Source organism: Coenobita brevimanus, chromosome 86, assembly GCF_032717465.1.
Source record: "Coenobita brevimanus isolate Jiangsu-jjx chromosome 86, ASM3271746v2, whole genome shotgun sequence".
Taxonomy (NCBI): Eukaryota; Metazoa; Arthropoda; class Malacostraca; order Decapoda; family Coenobitidae; genus Coenobita; species Coenobita brevimanus.
Window position 1 is genome coordinate 31,444,284 of NC_137039.1, and position 21,739 is coordinate 31,466,022.

Genomic DNA, 21,739 nt, shown 5'->3' on the forward strand with positions numbered 1-21,739 from the left:
ACCATTCAACTACCACAACTATCAACTAAATCCTAACTGCAACAAACACCGCTAAAACTACTACCACTATCCCACCACAGCTACCACAACTATCACCACCACTGAAGACCATCATCTTATTATTACCACAACCATCATGCACCACAACTACCATCACAACCATCACCTACCACAACGCGGCTACCAACCTCAACCACAACCATCTGGTACCACACCTACCACCACCTCCAGCCTGAAACTACTACCATCCTACTCTACCACAACCACAGCCTATCACAACTATCTCCATCCTGCTATTACCACAACCACCATCCTAAAACCACAATCATAACCACAACTACCACCATCCAACCACAACTACATAACCACAACTACCACCATCCTACCACAACCACAACCACCACCACCCATCACGACTAACAGCACTTTCCAACCACAACTACCACTCCCCACCACTCCATCAATCTACCACTGTACCATAACCTACCACAACTACCATCACCCTGCACCACCAGCAACCACACTAGCATTATCTCAACCACAATCTGCAGCTACCACACCAACCACTACCATACAACCATAAACAAATCGGCATCGTTCCACCAGCTACCATCCCAACCATCCACAACTACCACCACCTTACAACCATACACACATCCTACCACCAGCTACCACAACCACTACCACCATACTGAAGCCTAACAAAACCACCACCAAGAAACAACCAGATACACCACTACCATCCAACCACAACTACCATCATCACAGAACCATCATCAGCACTACCATCTAACCACAACCACCATCATGCAAACGTAACTACCACAGCCACAACTACCACCACCACCACTATCATCCAACCACAACCACCAAAACTACCACCATCTAATCACAACTACCACCATCCAATCACCACCAAAACTACCACTATCCAACCACAATCACCAAAACTACCATCACCCTACCACAACTACCACCATCCATTCACAACTATTACAACCACAACCACCAAAATTACAATCACCCTACCACAACTACCACCACCCTACCACAACTATTACAACCACAACTACTACCACACTGCCATCAACACCACCACCACCAAAACTACAATCACCCTACCACAACTGCCACCACCACCACCATCCTACCACAACTACCACCATCAGGAACCAGGAGGAGGAGGAAGACCCGAAGAGCAGTACCCCTTTACTTGGACGGCACCCCCCACAATAATCAATACTCCTCTCTCTCTCTCTCTCTCTCTCTCTCTCTCTCTCTCTCTCTCTCTCTCTCTCAACCAGCCTACTCTACTCTCTACCGCTTTCTCTACTTTCTCCTTTATTAGTACTAGTTCGCTCTGACGCACCTGATTCACCACACACACACACACGAGAGAGAGAGAGAGAGAGAGAGAGAGAGAGAGAGAGAGAGAGAGACACACACACACACACGAGAGAGAGAGAGAGAGAGAGAGAGAGAGAGAGAGAGAGAGAGAGAGCTAACAGGAAGAGCTGAACGATAGGTAGAACACAAAGGGTGAAAGGAACGAAGTGTGCAGGAAAAAGGGAAGAAGGAAGGAAGGTGGGAAAGGAAGGAAGGAAGGAAACGAAGGATAGGGACGCATGATTAGATATTGACAACCCCAACTTCAACCAATATCATAAAATTTCCCCAATACCACCCAGAAGGATGGATGGATGGATGGATGGATGGACGAACGGAAGGAAGGATGGATAGACGAACGGAAGGAAGGAAGGATGGACGAACGGAAGGAAGGATGGATAGACGAACGGAAGGAAGGAAGGATGGACGAGAACGGAAGGAAGGAAGGATGGACGAGAACGGAAGGAAGGAAGGAAGGACGAACGGAAGGAAGGAAGGATGGACGAACGGAAGGAAGGAAGGATGGACGAACGGAAGGAAGGATGGACGAACGGAAGGAAGGATGGACGAACGGAAGGAAGGAAGGAAGGATGGACGAACGGAAGGAAGGATGGACGAACGGAAGGAAGGAAGGATGGACGAACGGAAGGAAGGATGGACGAACGGAAGGAAGGAAGGATGGACGAACTAAAGGAAGGAAGGATGGACGAACTGAAGGAAGGAAGGATGGACGAACTGAAGGAAGGAAGGATGGATGGATGGATGGAAGGAAGGATCAGAATGAATGAATGAAGGAAGGGAGGTATAGGGGAAAAGAAAGCATGGATAGAAGGAAGGAAGGAAGGAAGGAGGGAGGGTGAGGAGGAAAGATAAAAGGGAAGGTCAGAAACAAGGAAAGAGAGATGATACAACAACCCGAAAGGAAGAAAGGTAGAAAGGCAATGGCAGCAAATTCAAATATTTCCAACAAATATTCTATAACTACATTACAGATTTCCCCCAAGCCATCAATATTTTACGTGGAATGAAGGAAGAAGGTAAAGAAGGAAGAAAAGATGGAAGGGAGGAAATAAGGAAGCAGAGATACAAAAAGGACTGCACTGTTTATATTATTTTTGCACTTACTGTCTACCAGCATTATATGATTTCTTAAAACGTGTTAATTTCCTCTATGCGGTTTTGTTCATTTTCCTTTAGTCTCTCTCTCTCTCTAGATAATGGTAGTCATGGTAGTGGTTTGTTGTGGCGATGGTAGTCTTTGTGTTTCTCTCTCTCTCTCTCTCTCTCTCTCTCTCTCTCTCTCTCACACACACACACACACAAACACATTCCTCCACCTGTTCAAACAGCTGTTCACCACATATGTGCCTCTCTTATCTGAGTCCAGCCACACCTGCCAAACTCTCTCTTTCTCTCTCTCTCCCCTGCCAAAACTTGCTTTCACACACACCTGTATACATCTTTTTCTGCATCCTACCTAACCTGCCAAACCTCTCTCTCTCTCTATCTCTCTCTCTCTCTCTCTCAAAGCAATAAATACTCCCACTAAAAACCACCAATCTCTCTCTCTCTCTCTCTCTCTCTCTCTCAAAGCAATAAATACTACCACTAACAACCACCACTGTAACCATAACTACCAGCATTTCTTCTTACATTACTACCACTACCGGTACACCTAAAAACAGCAATCTACCTACCTGCCTACCTACCTATCAATCAATCATCCCATCCTGCCCATAACAAGCTTAGGGATCTATTACAGCAAGGTTACTTCATCCCGATATTCAAGAAAAGGGTGGCCAGTCGCTCCTCCACGAGTATCATTCTGTGACCATTACACCCCAACCAACTCTCGGACTTAAAACCCATATGATCCACATCTGATTGGATCGCCTTAGCCAACTAGACCACCAGGCGACCTCAACTCAAAACCACACCCGTCACAACCCATTCTGACCGACGAAGACATTTTTCATTCTAGTCTTGCTTATTCCAGACGGTTTTGTTTTGGTCTGGATGGATTTTTCGAACTGGAGGGGTTAGATTTGGCCTTCATTTAACCCCTTCGCTTATAACCGTCGTATGGATGAGGTGACATGGTAGGTAAGATCGTAGTAGTAGTAGTAGTAATACCACCACTACTATCAACAACACAACCAGTACTCCCACCAACACAACCACCCATACTCCTCTACTACCACCACCATGACCATTCCCACAACTTGACAGACAGGTGCAAGCTATGAAAAACTACCACAACTACCACAATCATTATACCACTACTATAACGTTCATCCCTACCAACCACCACCACCATCTTCTTGCTACCACCATCGCCTAACATGAACTACCAACATTACAATCAATATCACAGCTTTCTTCCTCATCCTCTTTCATCTTCTCTCATAATTCTCTCTCTCTCTCTCTCTCTCTCTCTCTCTCCTTGGCAAGGTGAAGGTGAAGGCAATGTTGGATCGGAAGATACAGACAGATAAATAAAATGGAGGAGGAGGAGGAAAGGATGGGAAGCAAGACAATAAGACAGAAAGGAAGGAAGGAACGAGGGGGAGGAAGGGGCGGGAAGTAGGAGGGGGAGGCAGGGGTGGGAAGTAAGAGGAGGAGGAGAAGTAAGGGGTGGGAAGTAAAAGAAAGGAGGAGGAAGCGGTGGAGAAAGAGGTGGGAAGACGAGGAGGAGGAGGTAGGGAGAGGAGGAGGAGGTCCTTTTGGAGGAGGTGGAGGAGGAGTGTGGTGAGGGGAAGGAAGGATGACTCAGCAATGCCTCCCACGCAACTACCACCACCACAACCACCACCACCATTTCCACACCTACCATCACCATAACGACCACCATCACTACCGTCAGTACCATCACTACCATCATCATTACGCCAGTCACCTAAAACCACAAACAAAATTCTACCACCACCACCACCACAAGACCAGCAACAACCACAACTCCCACAACAATTGCATTACTACCACAATTACCAACACTGTAACCTGAGCAGAAACAACAACAATTAAACTACCACTATTGCTACAACCATTAAACCCAACACCGACCTTGCTACCACTATCGCTTATATAACTACCACAATCACCACCACTACTACTATCGCTTATAAAAGTACCACAATCGTTACAACTACCAGTCACCCCAACAACTATCACTTCAACTACCACCATCGCTCTACCACAAAAAGTAGCCTTCAAACTAATTACCAACATTACCCTCCAACCACAACTACCAACAATACCTCCAACCACAACTAGCCTACCAACATTAGTTCAACCACAACTACCAATATTCTACACTACCAACATTCCATCAACCACAACTACCAACATTCCAACCACAACCGCCGAGAAATCAATGAAGTCTGTGTGTGTGTGTGTGTGTGTGTGTGTGTGTGTGTGTGTGTGTGTGTGTGTGTGTGTGTGTGTGTCCAAAAAGGGATTATCAAGGTGTGCGTGTGTACATGTATACGTCCGGGATGTGTGCGTGTGAATGCATGTGCGTGTATGACAAAGCGTGTGCGTAATCCATGAGGGTGTATGACTCAGCTGTAAACACACACACACACACACACACACACACACACACACACACACACACACACACACACACACATTCTCGGGTACGATGAGTAATTGCGGAGAGAGAGAGAGAGATACAAAGAGCAATTCGGAAGGAAAGTATGTGCTGTGTGTGTGTGTGTGTGTGAGGGGAGAAGATGGGGAGGGGGCCAGGGAGGCTGAGTTGCGTCATTCCCTCTACGACAATGTTTCTCTCTCTCTCTCTCCATAAGTTGCCACCATTCCTATAAAATTTCCTTCAAGCTTTATTACTCGCACAAGATGTTCCTCTTTCCTGTACGGCTGACACACACACACACACACACACACACACATACATATACACACACACACACACAGCTTTCCTTACCCTATCCCACTCTTCAACTTAACCCCTTTGAGAAAAACTTTGTTTCATTCTGGCTCTCACCAGACGAGATTATTCAGCTTTCGTGTGTGTGTGTGTGTGTGTGTGTGTGTGTGTGTGTGTGTGTGTTTTTGATATACATGGGGGTCCATATAACGCTCGCTCTCTCTCTCTCTCTCTCTCTCTCTCTCTCTCTCTCTGTAAGTTGATTTCTCGTGTGTTGCAGGGACGGCCGACTCAGCGTTATCAAGGTCTATATCATTTCCTTTTACTTTGACTGCCACATCCACGCCCACACCAGCAGACCGAGCCGTCCACGTTCTCTTCAATCTACTAAGAAATCTGTCTTAAAAGGCGAAAATGTGTCATCAGAGTGAAAGAGTGCAGGATACAAAGTTGGACCGTATGACTCTCTCTCTCTCTGTCAGCCTTGTCTTTGTGAGGGGAGGGGAGGTGGATTATCGACATGGTTGGAGGGAGGGAGGCAGGGAGGAGAGGGGAGTTGTCACGTGGAAGGTTTCTCTCTCCCTCCCTCCCTCCTCCCCCTCCACCACCCTTCCCTCCCTCCCTGTTATTCTCTTCTTACACTCTATATATACTGAGAGAGAGAGAGAGAGAGAGAGAGAGAGAGAGAGAGAGTGTGTGTGTGTGTGTGTGTGTGTGTGTGAACCACATACATGCAACATGCAGACAGACGTTGCAGAACAAAGTCGTATTACTCGTCTCTCTCTCTCTCCCAATACCTACAGACGATTTTATTCAGCTTAGGAGAGACTTTCCAGACGGAGGTTTATGATAAAGATCCTAATTCTTGTCATTATGGAAACTCCCCAATAAATTTTCCTAAGCGATTTATTTTGCCTAATGCACTTTACTCTCGTGTTACATATATCCTGCTGATATCGCCATATTCTGCATAGCCTACATAAAGTACAACAGGATACTAACCAGCCATGTCCCAAAATAAATCGCTAAGAAAGAGGTGTTAGGAAGCCCTCTTACCCGAAAAAAATACGAACCACTGCCCTTCAATATATTCAGTACGAGGTATAATTAAGCGGAGTAATATCGTATTCAGCAAGATAAAAAAAAAAAAATACATGATCTTAAGTGGTTCACACGATCATACATTTCACTGCGAAGGCCGTATTCTAAGTGGCTCTTGCGTAACACTGCTCCCTTAGCGATTTACTCTGTCAAAGGCTTCTCACGTGTTACTGACTGACTACATCAATGTTAAAACGATATGAAGAGTGATCAGGTGCAATAGGTAAAAGTGAAATATGTAAAGAATGAAGAGGTGTAAAATAGACGCAGTATGTGGGTGTAATATGTAAAGAACGTGTAATATGTAGCAGTGTAATATGTACATAAGGAACGAGCAATATGTAAAGATGGAACACGTAAAGAATGCGTAATACGCAGAGGTAAATATGTAAAGAATGATTAGGTTTAATAAGAATGTGTAATAGGTAAACAATGATTCAATGTAATATGTAAAATGTAATAGGTAGAGGTGTAATATATAAACATTTTGAGCAACTTCAGCTACACACAACACCACTGATAACTGACCCTCCGATTTCAGTTATGCTTGATGTCCTCTGAAGGGGTGTTGGGCCGCCTCTCCTTATCTATACCTACCGACTCTTTATAGCTTTCTAACACCGTATAAGTAAAAATAAAAGGAAAAATAAACATCAAGGGTGAACCTCAAATAATAATAATAATAATAAACGATAAACTTTTCTGTCCAATCTCGTGTACCATCCCCTCCCCCACGACGCGCCATTCTCCCTCATACACTTGTTATCGTACTACACCCGAAACCTTTCTGTGTATTTGCTTAGTCACTCTCCATTTATTTGCCTTATGCCATTGAGAGAGAGAGAGAGAGAGAGAGAGAGAGAGAGAGAGAGAGAGAGAGAGAGAGAGAGAGTTACGAAATCGAAGACAGGGATGGGGAGGGAAGGAGAGGCTTAAAGACGAGAGGAAGAACAGAATGGAAAGAGAAGGGAAGAGAAGGGGTGGGGAAAGGGGAGGAAATAAGATAACAGGGAGGGAGGGAAGAGGGGGCAAGAAGAAGGGAAGAAAAGAAAGGAAGAAAGAACAAGAGGGAGAGGAGACAAGAAAGGAGGAAGAAGTGAAAAGAAGGGAGGGGAAGAGATGGAAGGGGAGAAGACAAGGGGAAACAGGACAAGGAAGAAAGAGGGAGGGAGAGAGAAGCAGAGAAATTAGGACAAAATTAAAAGATGGCGAAACGGAAGGAGGAGGGAGGAGGAAGAAAGGGGAAAGGAAATGGAGGATGGGAGACCATGGAAATGAGGCAAAGGAAAAGATGAATGACAAGAAAAGGAATAAATGGGAAGGTGAGAAGAGATAACGGCGATAGTGGTGAGAAGGAACGGAGAGAGAGAGAGAGAGAGAGAGAGAGAGAGAGAGAGAGAGAGAAATGGGGGGGGGGCGAGGAAGGAAGGAATGCATATGGAAAAGGTGAAAAGGAAATTGCATACCCGATAAGACGGAGAGGAAATAGAGAGAGAGAGAGAGAGAGAGAGAGAGAGAGAGAGAGAGAGAGGTGAGGAGAGAGAGCAAGGAGGGAATGAAAAGAGGTGAAAGGGAAGAAAGAGGGAGAACGAGAAGGGCAGAAAGAGAGCAGTGGAAACAGAATGTAAGAATAAAGAAGGGAGGAAGGAGAGAACGATGGAGGGAGGGAGTGAAGAAGAGGAAACAGAGAGAGAGAGAGAGAGAGAGGCGGGGAAGACAGAAAGAAGAGAAGGGGAGGACAAAGAGAAAGAAGAGGGGAAGACAGAAAAAGAGGAAGAGGGGGAGACAAATTGCAGGGGGACGAGGAGGGGAAAGGGTAAAGGTTAAGAAGGGGAAGGGGAGAAAGAGGGAAGAGGGGGGGAGAGGAGAAAGAGAGGACAGGGGGTAGGGAGAAAGAGAGGGAGACAAGCCTGAGGAGAGGATGGGGAGAAAGAGAGTCGAGGAGGAGGGGGAGTACAAAGAGAAAGCAAACAGCAAGAGACCTGTCAGTCCTTTGGCAGCTGTTAGGTATAGGGAAGGTTAGAGCAAACAAAACCATTCAAACAGACAGAACAAGGACAGAAAAGGAGGAAGGAGGGGGAGGACAAGTTTAAAAAGAGGGAGGGGAGCACTGATGAGGGTGGGGGGCTGAGGTAAAGAGAGGAGGAAGAACGCCAGACAGGGGAGGGGAAAAAGAGGAGGGGAGGGGGAAGTGGAGGAAAGAATGAACAAGGAAGAAGGGGGGAGATTTGAGTCAGGGAGAGGGGAGAGGTTAGGTAAGAACTTGGGAAGGAAGGGAGGGTGACTGAGAACAGTGAACAGGTAGGGGGCGAGGAGGGCTGGGGAAGGGAGAGGGGGGGGATGAAGAAGGGGAGATATGGAGGGGGAGATATGGAGAGGGAGAAAGGGGAGAGAGGAGAAAGAAAAGGAGAGAGATGGGGAGGGAGAAAGGGGGAGAAAGGAGATGGAGAGGAACGAATGAGGGGAAAGGAGAATGCGGGAGGGGGTATGGAAATGGCGGGGGAGAGAGGGGCGTGAGGAATGAGGGTGACGAGGACGGGAAGAGGGGAGAGGAAACAGGCAAAGAGGGGAGGAAAGAATGGTAGAGAAGGAGAGGAAGGGGAGGGGGAGGGGGAGAAGGGCAGACGGAAGGGGAGGTAATAAAGACGACTGAGGAGGAGGAGGAGGAGGAGGAAGAGGAGGAAGGCGATAGGAAGGAAAGAGTAGAGGTGAGCATAGGGGTAGGGGGTCGATGGGGGGGTACGGGTGAGCAAGAATTGTGACGGAGGTGGGGGGGAGGTGGTAAGGGTCTGGTAGGGGTGGATGGGGGGAAGGGGGGGCAAAACGTGACCTTGACTGGCGGGTTCATGAGCGTTCAAAGGGGAGGGAAGAGGAGAGAAAGGGGAGGAAAGGGGGGAGGGAGGAGTAGCAGCCACGTGACCAGACCCACACCCACGTCTGTCATTACTTTCACGTCACTTTTGGGGGTCTTTAATTTTACGTGCCCTCATACTTAAATTCACGTAGTGTTTACTTAATCTTTAAATTCTTTACTTCACATCCTTTCATACTTAAAATCACGTACTTTCAATTTCTACTGCATTTTTTCTTGGACTTTAACACTCCATACCTCAAATTCGTTTCTCTTTTAAGTTCACGTAACCTAACATCCTGGCACGTAATCACATACTTCACGTACATACTACTTTTAATATCACAATCAGTACTAATTTTTCACGTGCAGTATTTATTTTCCAGCCATCCATCTTACGTGCATTCACACAAAAAATTACCTCGGTTTAATTCCACGTTTTCATATCAATTTCACGTGTTTTCATACCTCAATTTCACGTGTTTTCATACCTCAATTTCACGTGTTTTCATACCTCAATTTCACGTGTTTTCATACCTTAATTTCACGTGTTTTTCAGGCCTCAAGTTTGCGTGTTCTGTGCGTCATTATTTGAGTCTGCATCACACCCAAACTTCCCGTGTTCGTACTTTCGCGTCCGGTTCAATCCTTACTTCACAGGATTATGTCTTATTCTCACGTGCTTGGATCTCATAATTTTCCGTGCACTTTATTATCACTTGCTGAGGTACCTTCTTCTTACGTGCCTTTGTACCTTAATTCCACGTAATTTTCACGTCCGTTTCTACTTTCTACGTGATAGTTTTTACCTCCTGTTCACGTGATTTTAATTTCACGTCCCTTTTTTTACTTACGTGCTTTTGTACCCGGACATCCACGTGATTTTAACTTCTATTCACGCGCTTTTGTATGTTAATATCACGTGCGTTCATACCTTTTCCTGCTGTGCTTTCAATTACTCTTCACGTCCTTCTCCACCTTATTTTCACGTGCCTGATATAGCATCCCTTATATTCACGTAGCTCAGCACATTATATTCATTAATTCAAGTACCTCTATACCTGTTCACTGGCGACATTCATTTAACGTTTTGTGTGTGTGTGTGTGTGTGTGTGTGTGTGTGTGTGTGTGTGTGATAGATAATTCCTTTACATCTACTTGGTCCTGCCATAAAAATCACGTACATTTACACTCACAAGCGACATTCCCCTTGTCAATTCACGTACATTTACATACACCACGTCATTAAATTCACGTATACATACATATACTGTATATTCGTGTAGCTGGACCAGTAATATTCACGTTATGTAAATGGCATTGTATTATTCACGTGGCAATCCCCCGTCACTTCACTCGCCAAATAAAGCACCGCGCAAAAACAAAAAGCAATTATAATCATGTGACCATTTCGCATGCAATTATTTTCACGTGCTGAGCCAACTTCACTGCCTCGTAAAAACAATAATACCGATAGCCCATTAATATCACGTGGCCTATTTAAAGAGAGAGGAGGGATTGAAGGAGGTAAAGAATGGAAGGAAGGAAGGAGGGAAGGAAGGAAAGATAAGAAGCAGGCAATTAAAGAGGAAAAGAGAAGAAAGGAGGAGGTAGATGGAACTAGTAAGAAGACAAAAAGTACGAAATGAAAAAGGAGAGAAGCCAATTCTGAGAGGAAACTGGAGGATGGAGGAGTGTGAGGAAGAAGTGCGGAGTGTGCACAAAACGGGAGGAAAAGTGTGACGAAGAGAGGAAAAGTGTGAGGAAGGAGGGAGAAAATAGGGAAGAAAGTGAGTGGAGGAAGGGAGGAAGTAGGAAAGAAAGTGTGAGGAAGAAGGGAGGAAGTGTGAAGAAGAAGGGAGGAAGTGTGAGGAAGAAGGGAGGAAGTGTGAGGAAGAAGGGAGGAAGTGTGAGGAAGAAAGGAAGAGTGAGGAAGAAGGGAGGAAAAGTGTGTGGAAGATGGGAGTGGAGGAAAAGCGTGAGGAAGATGGGAGGAAAAGTGAGGAAGAAGGGAGGCAAAGTGTAAGGAAAAAGGAAGTGTAAGAGAGGAAAAGTGTGAGACAGGAGAGAGGAATGGTGAGGAAGGAGGAAGTGTGAGGATGGGAGGAAACGTGTAAGGAAACAAGGAGGAAAAGTGTGAGGCAGGGAGAAAGTCAAGGAATGAAAATCAACCATGAAGAAAGAAGTCGAAAAAAAAAGAAATAATGAAGAAAGGAAGACAAAAAGTGAGACGAAAGCAGATAAAACTGATCAGAGAATTCACAGATACGACACGAAATACTAGGCAGCGACAAAACGAATTTAACGGGAAAAAAAAAAAAAAAAAGAGCGAAGTCAAGAAAATGGCAGAAAACTGTGATGTTAACAGATTAATATGAAGGCCAGAAAAATAAAGACGAGATAAAGAAAAATCACAGGAGATAAAGAAATAATATAGAAAAATAAACAGAAAAACTCAAAAAGGTTAAGGGTGGAAGGGGATGAGAAAATATGATAAAGGAAAAATAAAATACAAAAATAAAGATGGAAGTACACTAAGGAAAATAATACAAACATATATTTAGGAGTAAAGGATGTGAAAAAATTAGAGGAAGGGAAGTAAGTTAATAAAATATAAATTTCCAAGTTACCTACAGAGGAATAAAGATAAAAAATACATTAACATAAGATATAACAATGATATACAATGACAAAAGACTAATCTAAAGTAAAAATATAATAAAACATACGGATGAAAAATACAAAAATAAAATAAAACAAATACGAAGACATGGAATAGGAGGAAAACAAAGGGAAACTGATAAGGACCAAGAGATAAGGCAGGGTAAAAAAAAAAAATCGTGGTACTAGATAAGGAATATCAGACCACCATACCAGGTGACTGATAACTCTCTCTTACACACACACACACACACACACACACACACACACACACAACAGGAGGGCTCTCCAGACAGCCCCCCTCTCTTTCTCAACAGGAGGGCTCTTCAGACTCAGACTCTCTCTCTCTCTCTCAACTGAGAGGGGCTCTCCACACACCCCTCTGTATCTCTCGTAAACACATGTAGGTCCCCGGCATCTACAAGACCACCACCAATAATAACTATAATAATAAAACAGCAATAACAACAACAATAATAATAATAATATAAAAATGCGCTGGAGGACCACCACCAATAATAACTATAATAATAAAACAGCAATAACAACAATAATAATAATAATAATAATATAAAAATTCGCTGGAGGAGTACACTTCCAGAATGACAGCAATTACTATAACAATAATATACTCAAAAGCAGAGAGAGAGAGAGAGAGAGAGAGAGAGCACACCAGTCCCTACCTCACACTCGCCGACACGTGCCGTCCCATCCCCGCTTCGTACCTACGGGAAGCAGAAAATATATTACCTTTTATTTTAAAAAAATTACTTCTAGACCAATAACAACAATAATAATAATAATAATAATAATAACAATAGTAGTAGTAGTAGTATTGGAACTTATTAGCCATACTTCTAAAACATTAAACACAATAAAACTTAAAAAAAATCGTCAAACTCCAAAAAGCGTATCACTTCACCCCTTCACTCCAATGACATAACTTTCTATTATACTTTTTTCACCCTCGCTTCGTACCCTAAAGAAAGACAACAAAAACTATCAAACTTTCTTCCAGACTACATTGACCTTTTCACTGATGCTGGTATACTTACAAAGGTACCGTCTCCTCAGCACTTCTTCCTTACTAGCATTTTCTTTTTCCTACATGACACGATAACATTCTCTTTTTTCGCTATCAAATAAAAAAGAGGGGAAGGGGGGGACTTCACTTAAAATTAATCCACGCCATTTACTAAAACTTTGACTAAATCCCTTATAACTATATGAAGTCAGTAAATAAATGTATAAATGAATAAATAAAAATCTCTATAACAAAAGGGAGCCGGGGTATTGTGCCTGTGTCGCAGTTTTACTAACAAACAAACAATGGAGGACTGAAATATTACACCGGAAGTGCCGCCATGCTTTTAATTGCTGATACACACACACACACATGCTATACTCATGCCATACATATTTCATACACAAAAATTCAGACACACACAAGCTATACTCATGCCATACATATTTCATACACATAAAACATACATAATTCACACACACACAGACGCTATACCCATGCCATACATATTTCATACACACATACAACACACACACACACAGACACGCTATACTCCACACATTTCATACACATATACATAGGCTAATTTACACACACACACACACACACACACACACACGCTGTACTCCACACATATTTCATACAACATATACATAGGCAAATTCACACACACACACACAAACTATACTCACGCCATGCATATTTCATGCATACAACATACGTAATTCACACACAAACACAAACTATACTCACGCCATACATATTTCACACACACACACACACACACCACAAAAAAGTCAAAATTACTAAGCAAAAATTAGAGGCAATTATATCCTTGAGCAATTTATGAGGCGACACGATTGCATTTAATTATTCCAACGAAATGTTATAATCATACGACTGTTATCTGTAATTATATTTTACTTCGCAATTATATTTGAGAGAGAGAGAGAGAGAGAGAGAGAGAGGGGGGGGGTGGAGGGTGATGGAATGGTGTGTGTGTGTGTGTGTGTGTGTGTGTGTGTGTGTGTGTGTGTGTGTGTGTGTGTGTGTGTCCAACTAGCTGAATTCAACAGTACACACGATCTTCGCATTCCTACTAACTCCTGTCCCCCCCCCCCACACACACACAATGTACGGTACAAACATGTGCGTGTTTTTCATTAGCACACATTTTCAGTATTAACTTACACAAGATTCCCTACATGTACACTACAAAACGCACATACAAAGTGTACACAAAATGTAGACGTAACTTCTGATGCAATAAAAACACATCTTCCCCCCCCTCTCTCTCTCTCTCTCTCTGCGGAAAACTCAACGCAACCCTGAAATAAGTGGAAAACCCAAGCGAAGCCATGCGAGAGCCTTTACACAACACGGATTTAGGACTTAGGTTGGCTTCACTTCATCCACGTCACGTTCCGGCTGCTCCCAAGCATTATACATACATACATAGATACACACATTCATACAAATCCATATATACATGCATACATACACAAATCCATACATACAGTATACACACAACGGTAAATATCAGTCACCAATACACATATGGTATCTATCAACCTCCAATATACATGTACACATCAACACAGTCCATGCCCCCACACACTCTCTCTCTCTCTCTCCTTACTAAACCATCGTATCAGAGTGCAATGCGTATGTTCAGAAAAATAAAAAAAACACCCTCTGCTTAGGAAAATTATAAAGGAAGTGCCAAAGGGTGAAATATTGGGCAAACTTTTCACACCTGCTGTATAAATTCAACAACTGTTTATACCCCACGCGACATTCTCTCTCTCTCTCTCTCTCTCACACACACACACACACACACATTTCCTTTCCATTACTTTTCCCTCCCATTCCCCTTATCAAGCGCGCGCGCGCGCACACACATACACATTCTTTCCCTTTTCATTCCTTTCCTCTCCAATCTCTCCTTTTTCTCTCTCTCTCTCTCTCTCTCTCTCTCTCTCTCTCTCTCTCTCTCTCACACACACACACACACACACACACACACACACACCTGGAGCTAACCTGCATTAATTTCATCCACGTACACACAATCCAACACACACAACCCTTTACCACGACGACACGCCTTATAAAACTACCACTATCGGCTCTAGCAACCACAATCTGATACAAGAGCTACCACTATCTGAAACTACCACCATTATCTACCACGAGAGAGAGAGAGAGAAAGAGAGAGAGGCTTTCTCATGACTTTACCGTTACAAATCCCCCTCCCTTTCTTTTTCTTCCTCCTCTCCTCTCTTCTCTCTTCCCCCTTGAACGATTATTGGAAGAGAGAGAGAGAGAGAGAGAGAGAGAGAGAGAGAGAGAGAGCCTTCCAAAGGTGACAACAGAGTAGGTCACATAAGGTACATTGTTACAAAGAACACTTGTAAAATGCAGAAAACTGTTGTATGGTTGGACCTCTTGTTTTACACACTTGTCATCTAATGAAGGCTGGCAAGCGCTATCGATGATGATGAGGAGGAGGATGATAATAATAATAATAATAATAATAAAGACGAAGAAGAAATAATAATAATAATAATACCGGCAGGCGCAACCGTACACAGGTAAAGTAATATGGTAATAATAAAAATACCGGTAATAATAATAATAATAATAATGGCTGGCGCTATCGTACACCATAACATATTATAACAACAATAATAATAATAATGGCAGACGCTATCGTACACCATAAAATCTATTACAACAACAACAATAATAATAATAATGGCAGGCGCTATCGTTCACCATAACATCTATTACAACAATAATAATAATAATAATAATAATAATAATAATAATAAACTGAGTACCGGTCTAGTGGTGGCCTAAGATGAAAAACACATTTCACTGAAGTACATTCATAACATGCACATAATTACCGTACAGTACTTGCTCTCTTGTTTACAGTATATTTTTGTTATCAAACTTCATGAGTTATATCACACACCCTGATAAATTATAACTTCATAACACCCATAGCCTAATTAATTCGCTATATACACAAATAAACACGGTACTATAGCCTCTCTCTCTCTCTCTCTCTCTCTCTCTCTCTCTCTCTCTCTCTCTCTCTCGTACACCCTGTCGCTGCCACAACACCTGGGTGGAGATGCAGGTTTCTATATTTGTACTGTGAAAGTTAGGGTGTAGGTGGGTGTAGGCTGAACGTGTGTGTGTGTGTGTGTGTGTGTGTGTGTGTGTGTGTGTGTGTGTGTGTGTGTGTGTGTGTGTGTGTGTGTGTGTGTGTGTGTGTGTGTGTGTGTGTGTGTGTGTGTGTGTGTGTGTGTGTGTGTGTGCGTGCGCGCTGGCATGAATGTGGGTGGGGTATGTAAGCTGTGTGTGTGTGTGCTGGCATGAATGTGGGTGGGGTATGTAAGCTAGGCGTGTGTGTGTGTGTGTGTGTGTGCTGGCATGAATGTGGGTGGGGTATGTAAGCTAGGCGAGTGTGTGTGTGTGTGTGTGTGTGTGTGTGTGTGTGTGTGTGTGTGTGTGTGTGTGTGTGTGAGAGAGAGACCATATATGAACATGCGTGGGTGGTCATTTGTATGTGTAGGTGCAGACTTCTGTATGTATGTATATACTGTATATGTACGCATGTATGTATGTATATACTGTATATGTACGCATGTATGTATGTATCACGAATCCATACACGATATTTTACCAGTACTAAAAACATACATCGATTTTTCTATATATTTTTTGGTTTAAGGCAAAAAACAATTCAAATAATCTTAACCAATCACAGACGTGCATGCAGACCAGCTTAACCAATAAGAGAAGGGGTTGCATAACGACCTTAACGCGGTGTTGCCAAGTACTGAGAGAGAGAGAGAGAGAGGGGGGGGGGAACTGTTTTGTGTGTGTGTGTGTGTGTGTGACGTTAGGAGCGTTGAGCAACTGTGTGTGTGTGTGTGTGTGTGTGTGTGTGTGTGTGTGTGTGGAGGTGTATAAGTGCACCCAAATAAGGTGTGTGTAGGCTGAGAGAGAGAGAGAGAGAGAGAGAGAGACGGGTATTGCGTGTTCTTATATTTAATTCATCTTAAGAACCCTCTCTCTCTCTCTCTCTCTCTCACACACTTCTCAGGAGCAGCTTTAAGCGGATCCTCTGGTTCATGAATGTTGTTAGTTGTGGTGGACGGTGGTGGTGATAGTTGTGGTGGTAGTGGCTGTGGGTACTGTGGTGGATGGAGGTAGTTGTGGTGTCAGTTGGGGTGGATGGTTTTGGTTGTTGTAGTGGACTGTAGTGGTGGTTATTTTGGTGGTAGTGGTAGTTATGGTGGATGGTCGTGCTAGTTGTGGTGGTGGTAGTAATGCTGGCAGATGTGGTGGTCCACAGTGCTGGTTGTTGTGGTAATAATGGTAGTAGCTGAGGTGATGGTCACTGGGGGATGGTGGTTTTAAAGGTTGAGTGGTAAGGAGTGGTAGATGTGATGGTGGTAGATGGTAGTTGTCAATGTTGGTGAATGATGGTGGGCGATGACAGTGGTTGTTGTGATGGTGGTGGTGGCGGCGGCAGGTGAGGTTGGCAGGAATACGGGTGGTTGGTATGGTTGTGGTAGGTAGTGGTAGATCATAGTGGTGGTGGTGGTAGTGGTTGATGACATACTGGTAAGTAGATGTGGCTGGAGGAAGCAGAGAAGAAAAGGGAGGGGAAGAAGAAAAGGGGGAAAGAATAATAAGAGGGAAGGAGAATGGAGAGAAGAATGGCTGGGAAGGAAGAAGGAAGAATGAGACTGAAGGAAGGGAGCAATGAAAAGGAGGGAGGGAGGAAGTGAGGGAGGGAGGAAGTGACGGAGGGAGGAGGGCAAGAAAGGAAATCAGGGAAGAAAGAAGAATGAGAAGAGGGGAATGAGAATGAAAAAGCAAACGAATGAGAGAGAGAGAGAGAGAGAGAGAGAGAGAGAGGAGGGGGGGCAGACAGAAGGAACAATAGAGAATGGTAAGAAGGAAGAAAGGAATAGGTGACGCTGTGAAGGACGGAGTAAAAGAATAGGAAAGGATGAAGAGGAAAAATGATAAGAGGAAAAAAAAGAGGAAAAAGAAGGGAAGAAGAGAAAGAGGAGGGAGAGAGAGGAAGGGGGGAAGAGCAATGTGAGTGAGGCAGCAATTATAAGAAAATGAATGAAGAAAGGAAGGGTGGAGGAAAGACAAAGACGAATGAGGAATGGAATAAAAATGAGGAAAGAGAGATGGGGAATATAGTATTCCTTATTCACCACATTCTACAGTGGGAAAGAGATGTTTAGATAAAAATAATAATAATAATAATAATAAATAATGCTGATGATATTGACAAAAAATACACATCCACACACTACCGATGATGACAATAATAATAACGACAATAATAATGCCAAAAACAATACATCCACACACTAACAACAAAGCCACCCACACGTATACAACCTTCTCTGTTTTCACGGTGTATATACAAACACAAAATACAAAGACCCATAATCTAACAACAATGCTCCGTTCATTAAGTCTGCTCATAAAATAACGCCATATTTTTAATGGCATAATCCTTAACTGCGTTGGTATGCAAATATGGATAAAGCTTCTTGGAAATATTTGGTCTCTGTTTTTTCCCCTCTTTACTTCCCCGTCCTATATTCAAGTGTTTCTCTCTCTCTCTCTCTCTCATACTAAACATCAAACTTGCTTAAACTCTTCTAACCCTAAACTGAATTCACCCCTCTCTCCACCACCTATTCCTTTCCTATCATCATAAACTCTTCCTTTCATGTCCTCCAATTTGTCCCCCCTTCCCTCTCTCTCTCTCTTTCTCTCTCTCTCTCTCTCTCGGGTGAATGAACTGCGTGCGTGGTGCTGCTAACTAGAGGCAACAGGAGAATGACGCATTGTTGCATTGTGTACTGAGTCAAACAGCTGGTCCTATTCCCAGTCAAGGTCCATGTCGATACACTAAATTGGAACCAGATTCTGTGTAGCTTTGTATTTTATTTTATTTTTAATTCATACACTGCATTTCATATTCCACAAATTTTACATACACTTTATATCATATTTATACCGCATTCTACACTACACAAATTTTATATACTCCGGTACTGCATTTTATTTTACAAATTTTATACATACTGTATTTTATACATTATATAAATACTGCATTTTACGGTTTTTTTTAGACGACGTATTTTTGTTAACTTGGGACAAAATGGTATACTATATATATATATATATATATATATATATATATATATATATCTATATACATACATACATTATATATATATATATATATATATATATATATACATACATACATTATATATATATATATATATATATATATACATACATACATTATATATATATATATATATATATACATACATACATTATATATATATATATATATATATATATATATATACATACATACATTATATATATATATATATATATATATATATATATATATACATACATACATTATATATATATATATATATATATATATATATATAATATATATATATATATTATTACGATCACAAGTATGAGGAAATTCTTTATATACTAATATTTCAGTGGTATAAACATCGGACTGTACTTATGACCGCAACAAATTAGATGAGAATAAAATTATCATAGGTAAAGGAAAACTGTACTAAAACAATACTTTAACTTATCTAAGTTAGGTACACCACCACCATTATATATTCTAATCACTAAAATTGTGTGTTCAACTTCCCACATAAATATCAGTCATTTCAGAGTCATGTACAAGTATATCGAAGATAAAAAGAACAGAAAAAACAAATAATAAAGCTTATCCAGAATGGCAGATCAGTCTCTCCAGTGCAGTTATCAGCACACAACCAGAAGATGATCAGGCACTGGTATCCAACAATCACAACACCGAGGGGAGAAGGTCCAGAGAGTAGTCGTCCTTTACAGACTAGTCCAGAAGAGCTACTGATGAGTGTGTGGAACTCGTCGCATGTTGACATGGTTGAGGCCTCGTATATCGGGAAATGTGCCGAAGTAGGTGTAGAGCAGTGAAGCCTTCATGTTGGTAGGCAAGTACAAACAGACTCTTGAAGCTCCAGAGGAACAAGAGAAGCGAAGCAGTTCGTGACGAGTTCCAGTATCCAGCTCGGTGAAGTAATGAAACTATTTCGGCAAGATGAAGCAGCTCCAAACGTAATATATATATATATATATATATATATACTATACTCCCTTTACCTTAACTTGCCCTAGATTTTTGTCCTTCTGCAGATCATTTCACTAAATGGCAAAATAAGACACCAGTACGGCTCCACATCCTTTCCGTGGCAGTTCTTCGTATCTAGCATCAAATTTATGGTAGTGATAGTATCTTACTACAGCTAAGGATTCAGGATGGACTGAGGGCAATTTTAGGTCAATCGTACCAAAAGTCTGAAAACAGTAAATACCCCCATCGCTGGACTTAATATGTCTTGAAAACAAAACAAAAAAGTACCAAATGAAATCGTCTGGAAATAGTACATAAACCTATCGTTGGACTTAACAAAATCATCTGAAAATAAAACAATCCCATCGTTGGACTTGAAATCGTCTGAAAATAATAAACTTAACGTTGGACTTAAAACCGTCTGAACAGTACACAAATCCATCGTTGGACTTACTGAAATCGTCTTAAAATAGTACATACTCATCGTTGGACTTAAAACAGCCTGAAAAGTAAATAAAACCATCGCTGGACGAAGTCGTGTTTGCCAGGAATTCGACGTCTTAGGTATGGAGGGAACGAGTCTCCTTGGTTACCAGTCAAATTTGTTCCCAGAATGACTGCACTAGGATATCAACTGTGCTATAAGTGGTTAAATCATCGCCGGGTTAAAGTGCTTTGTAATTTCAATATACTGATAATTTTCCTGATATCCCGGTACAGTATTTAAATTTCAACCCCTTCGCTACGATGATGAAACTAATTTAGGCAACATGACTTAGGAACAAATGGATGGTACCGTATTCAATAAAAATCTAGTAAAATAACTGATACACAAATAAAAATACCAGAAACGTACATGTTTTAACATTCGAAAAAAAAAAAATACAAAAAAATCGTAAAGATCAGACGATTTCATGTATAAATAATAATCCTTTCAATATATACACAAAATACTGACATGAAACTAACAACAACAACAACAACAACAATAATAATAATAATAATAATAATAATAATCTAAACGTATTTAAAATTCATACTGATTAAAAAGAAATCTAAAACAAACACGTACAATAACAAAAATGAATACATTTATAAAAATAAGAATAATGTGAACAATCAACTGCTAAAATACAAGATAATAAATAATAAACAAAACGCAAATTATTCACAGGTTATACTTTTAATATCGTGTGTAAATAATGTATAAAAATTAATCTAGTTTACATAAAATACCGGTTCACACAGCTGGTACCGTGTGTGTGTGTGTGTGTGTGTGTGTGTGTGTGTGTGTGTGTGTGTAGCCTAAATTATGCAAATTCACGTGGCATGGATGTAAATGTAGTGTGTGTGTGTGTGTGTGTGTGTGTGTGTGTGTGTGTGTGTGTGTGTGTGAGAGAGAGAGAGAGAGAGAGAGAGAGAGAGAGAGAGAGAGAGAGACTGTAGCCTCGCCGCCATTTTATGACCCTACAGCCTACCAGCCTCTCCCTCTGAAGTAATCAAACTCGTTTCTTTACAATGTCTCTAACTAGCAATACATAAGTAAATCACACACACACACACATACACACACACACACATACACACACAAACACACACACACAT

General features: G+C 41.9%; 1 protein-coding gene across 1 annotated transcript in view; it reads right to left on the minus strand.

The window, feature by feature from the left end:
- LOC145410752 (uncharacterized) overlaps positions 1-21,739 on the minus strand; it is a 137,145-nt gene that overhangs the window by 92,727 nt on the left and 22,679 nt on the right. The window contains exon 2 of the mRNA XM_080280855.1: positions 12,572-12,613. Within this exon, the coding sequence (XP_080136981.1) occupies positions 12,572-12,613 (42 nt within the window). The remainder of the gene's footprint in view (positions 1-12,571; positions 12,614-21,739) is intronic.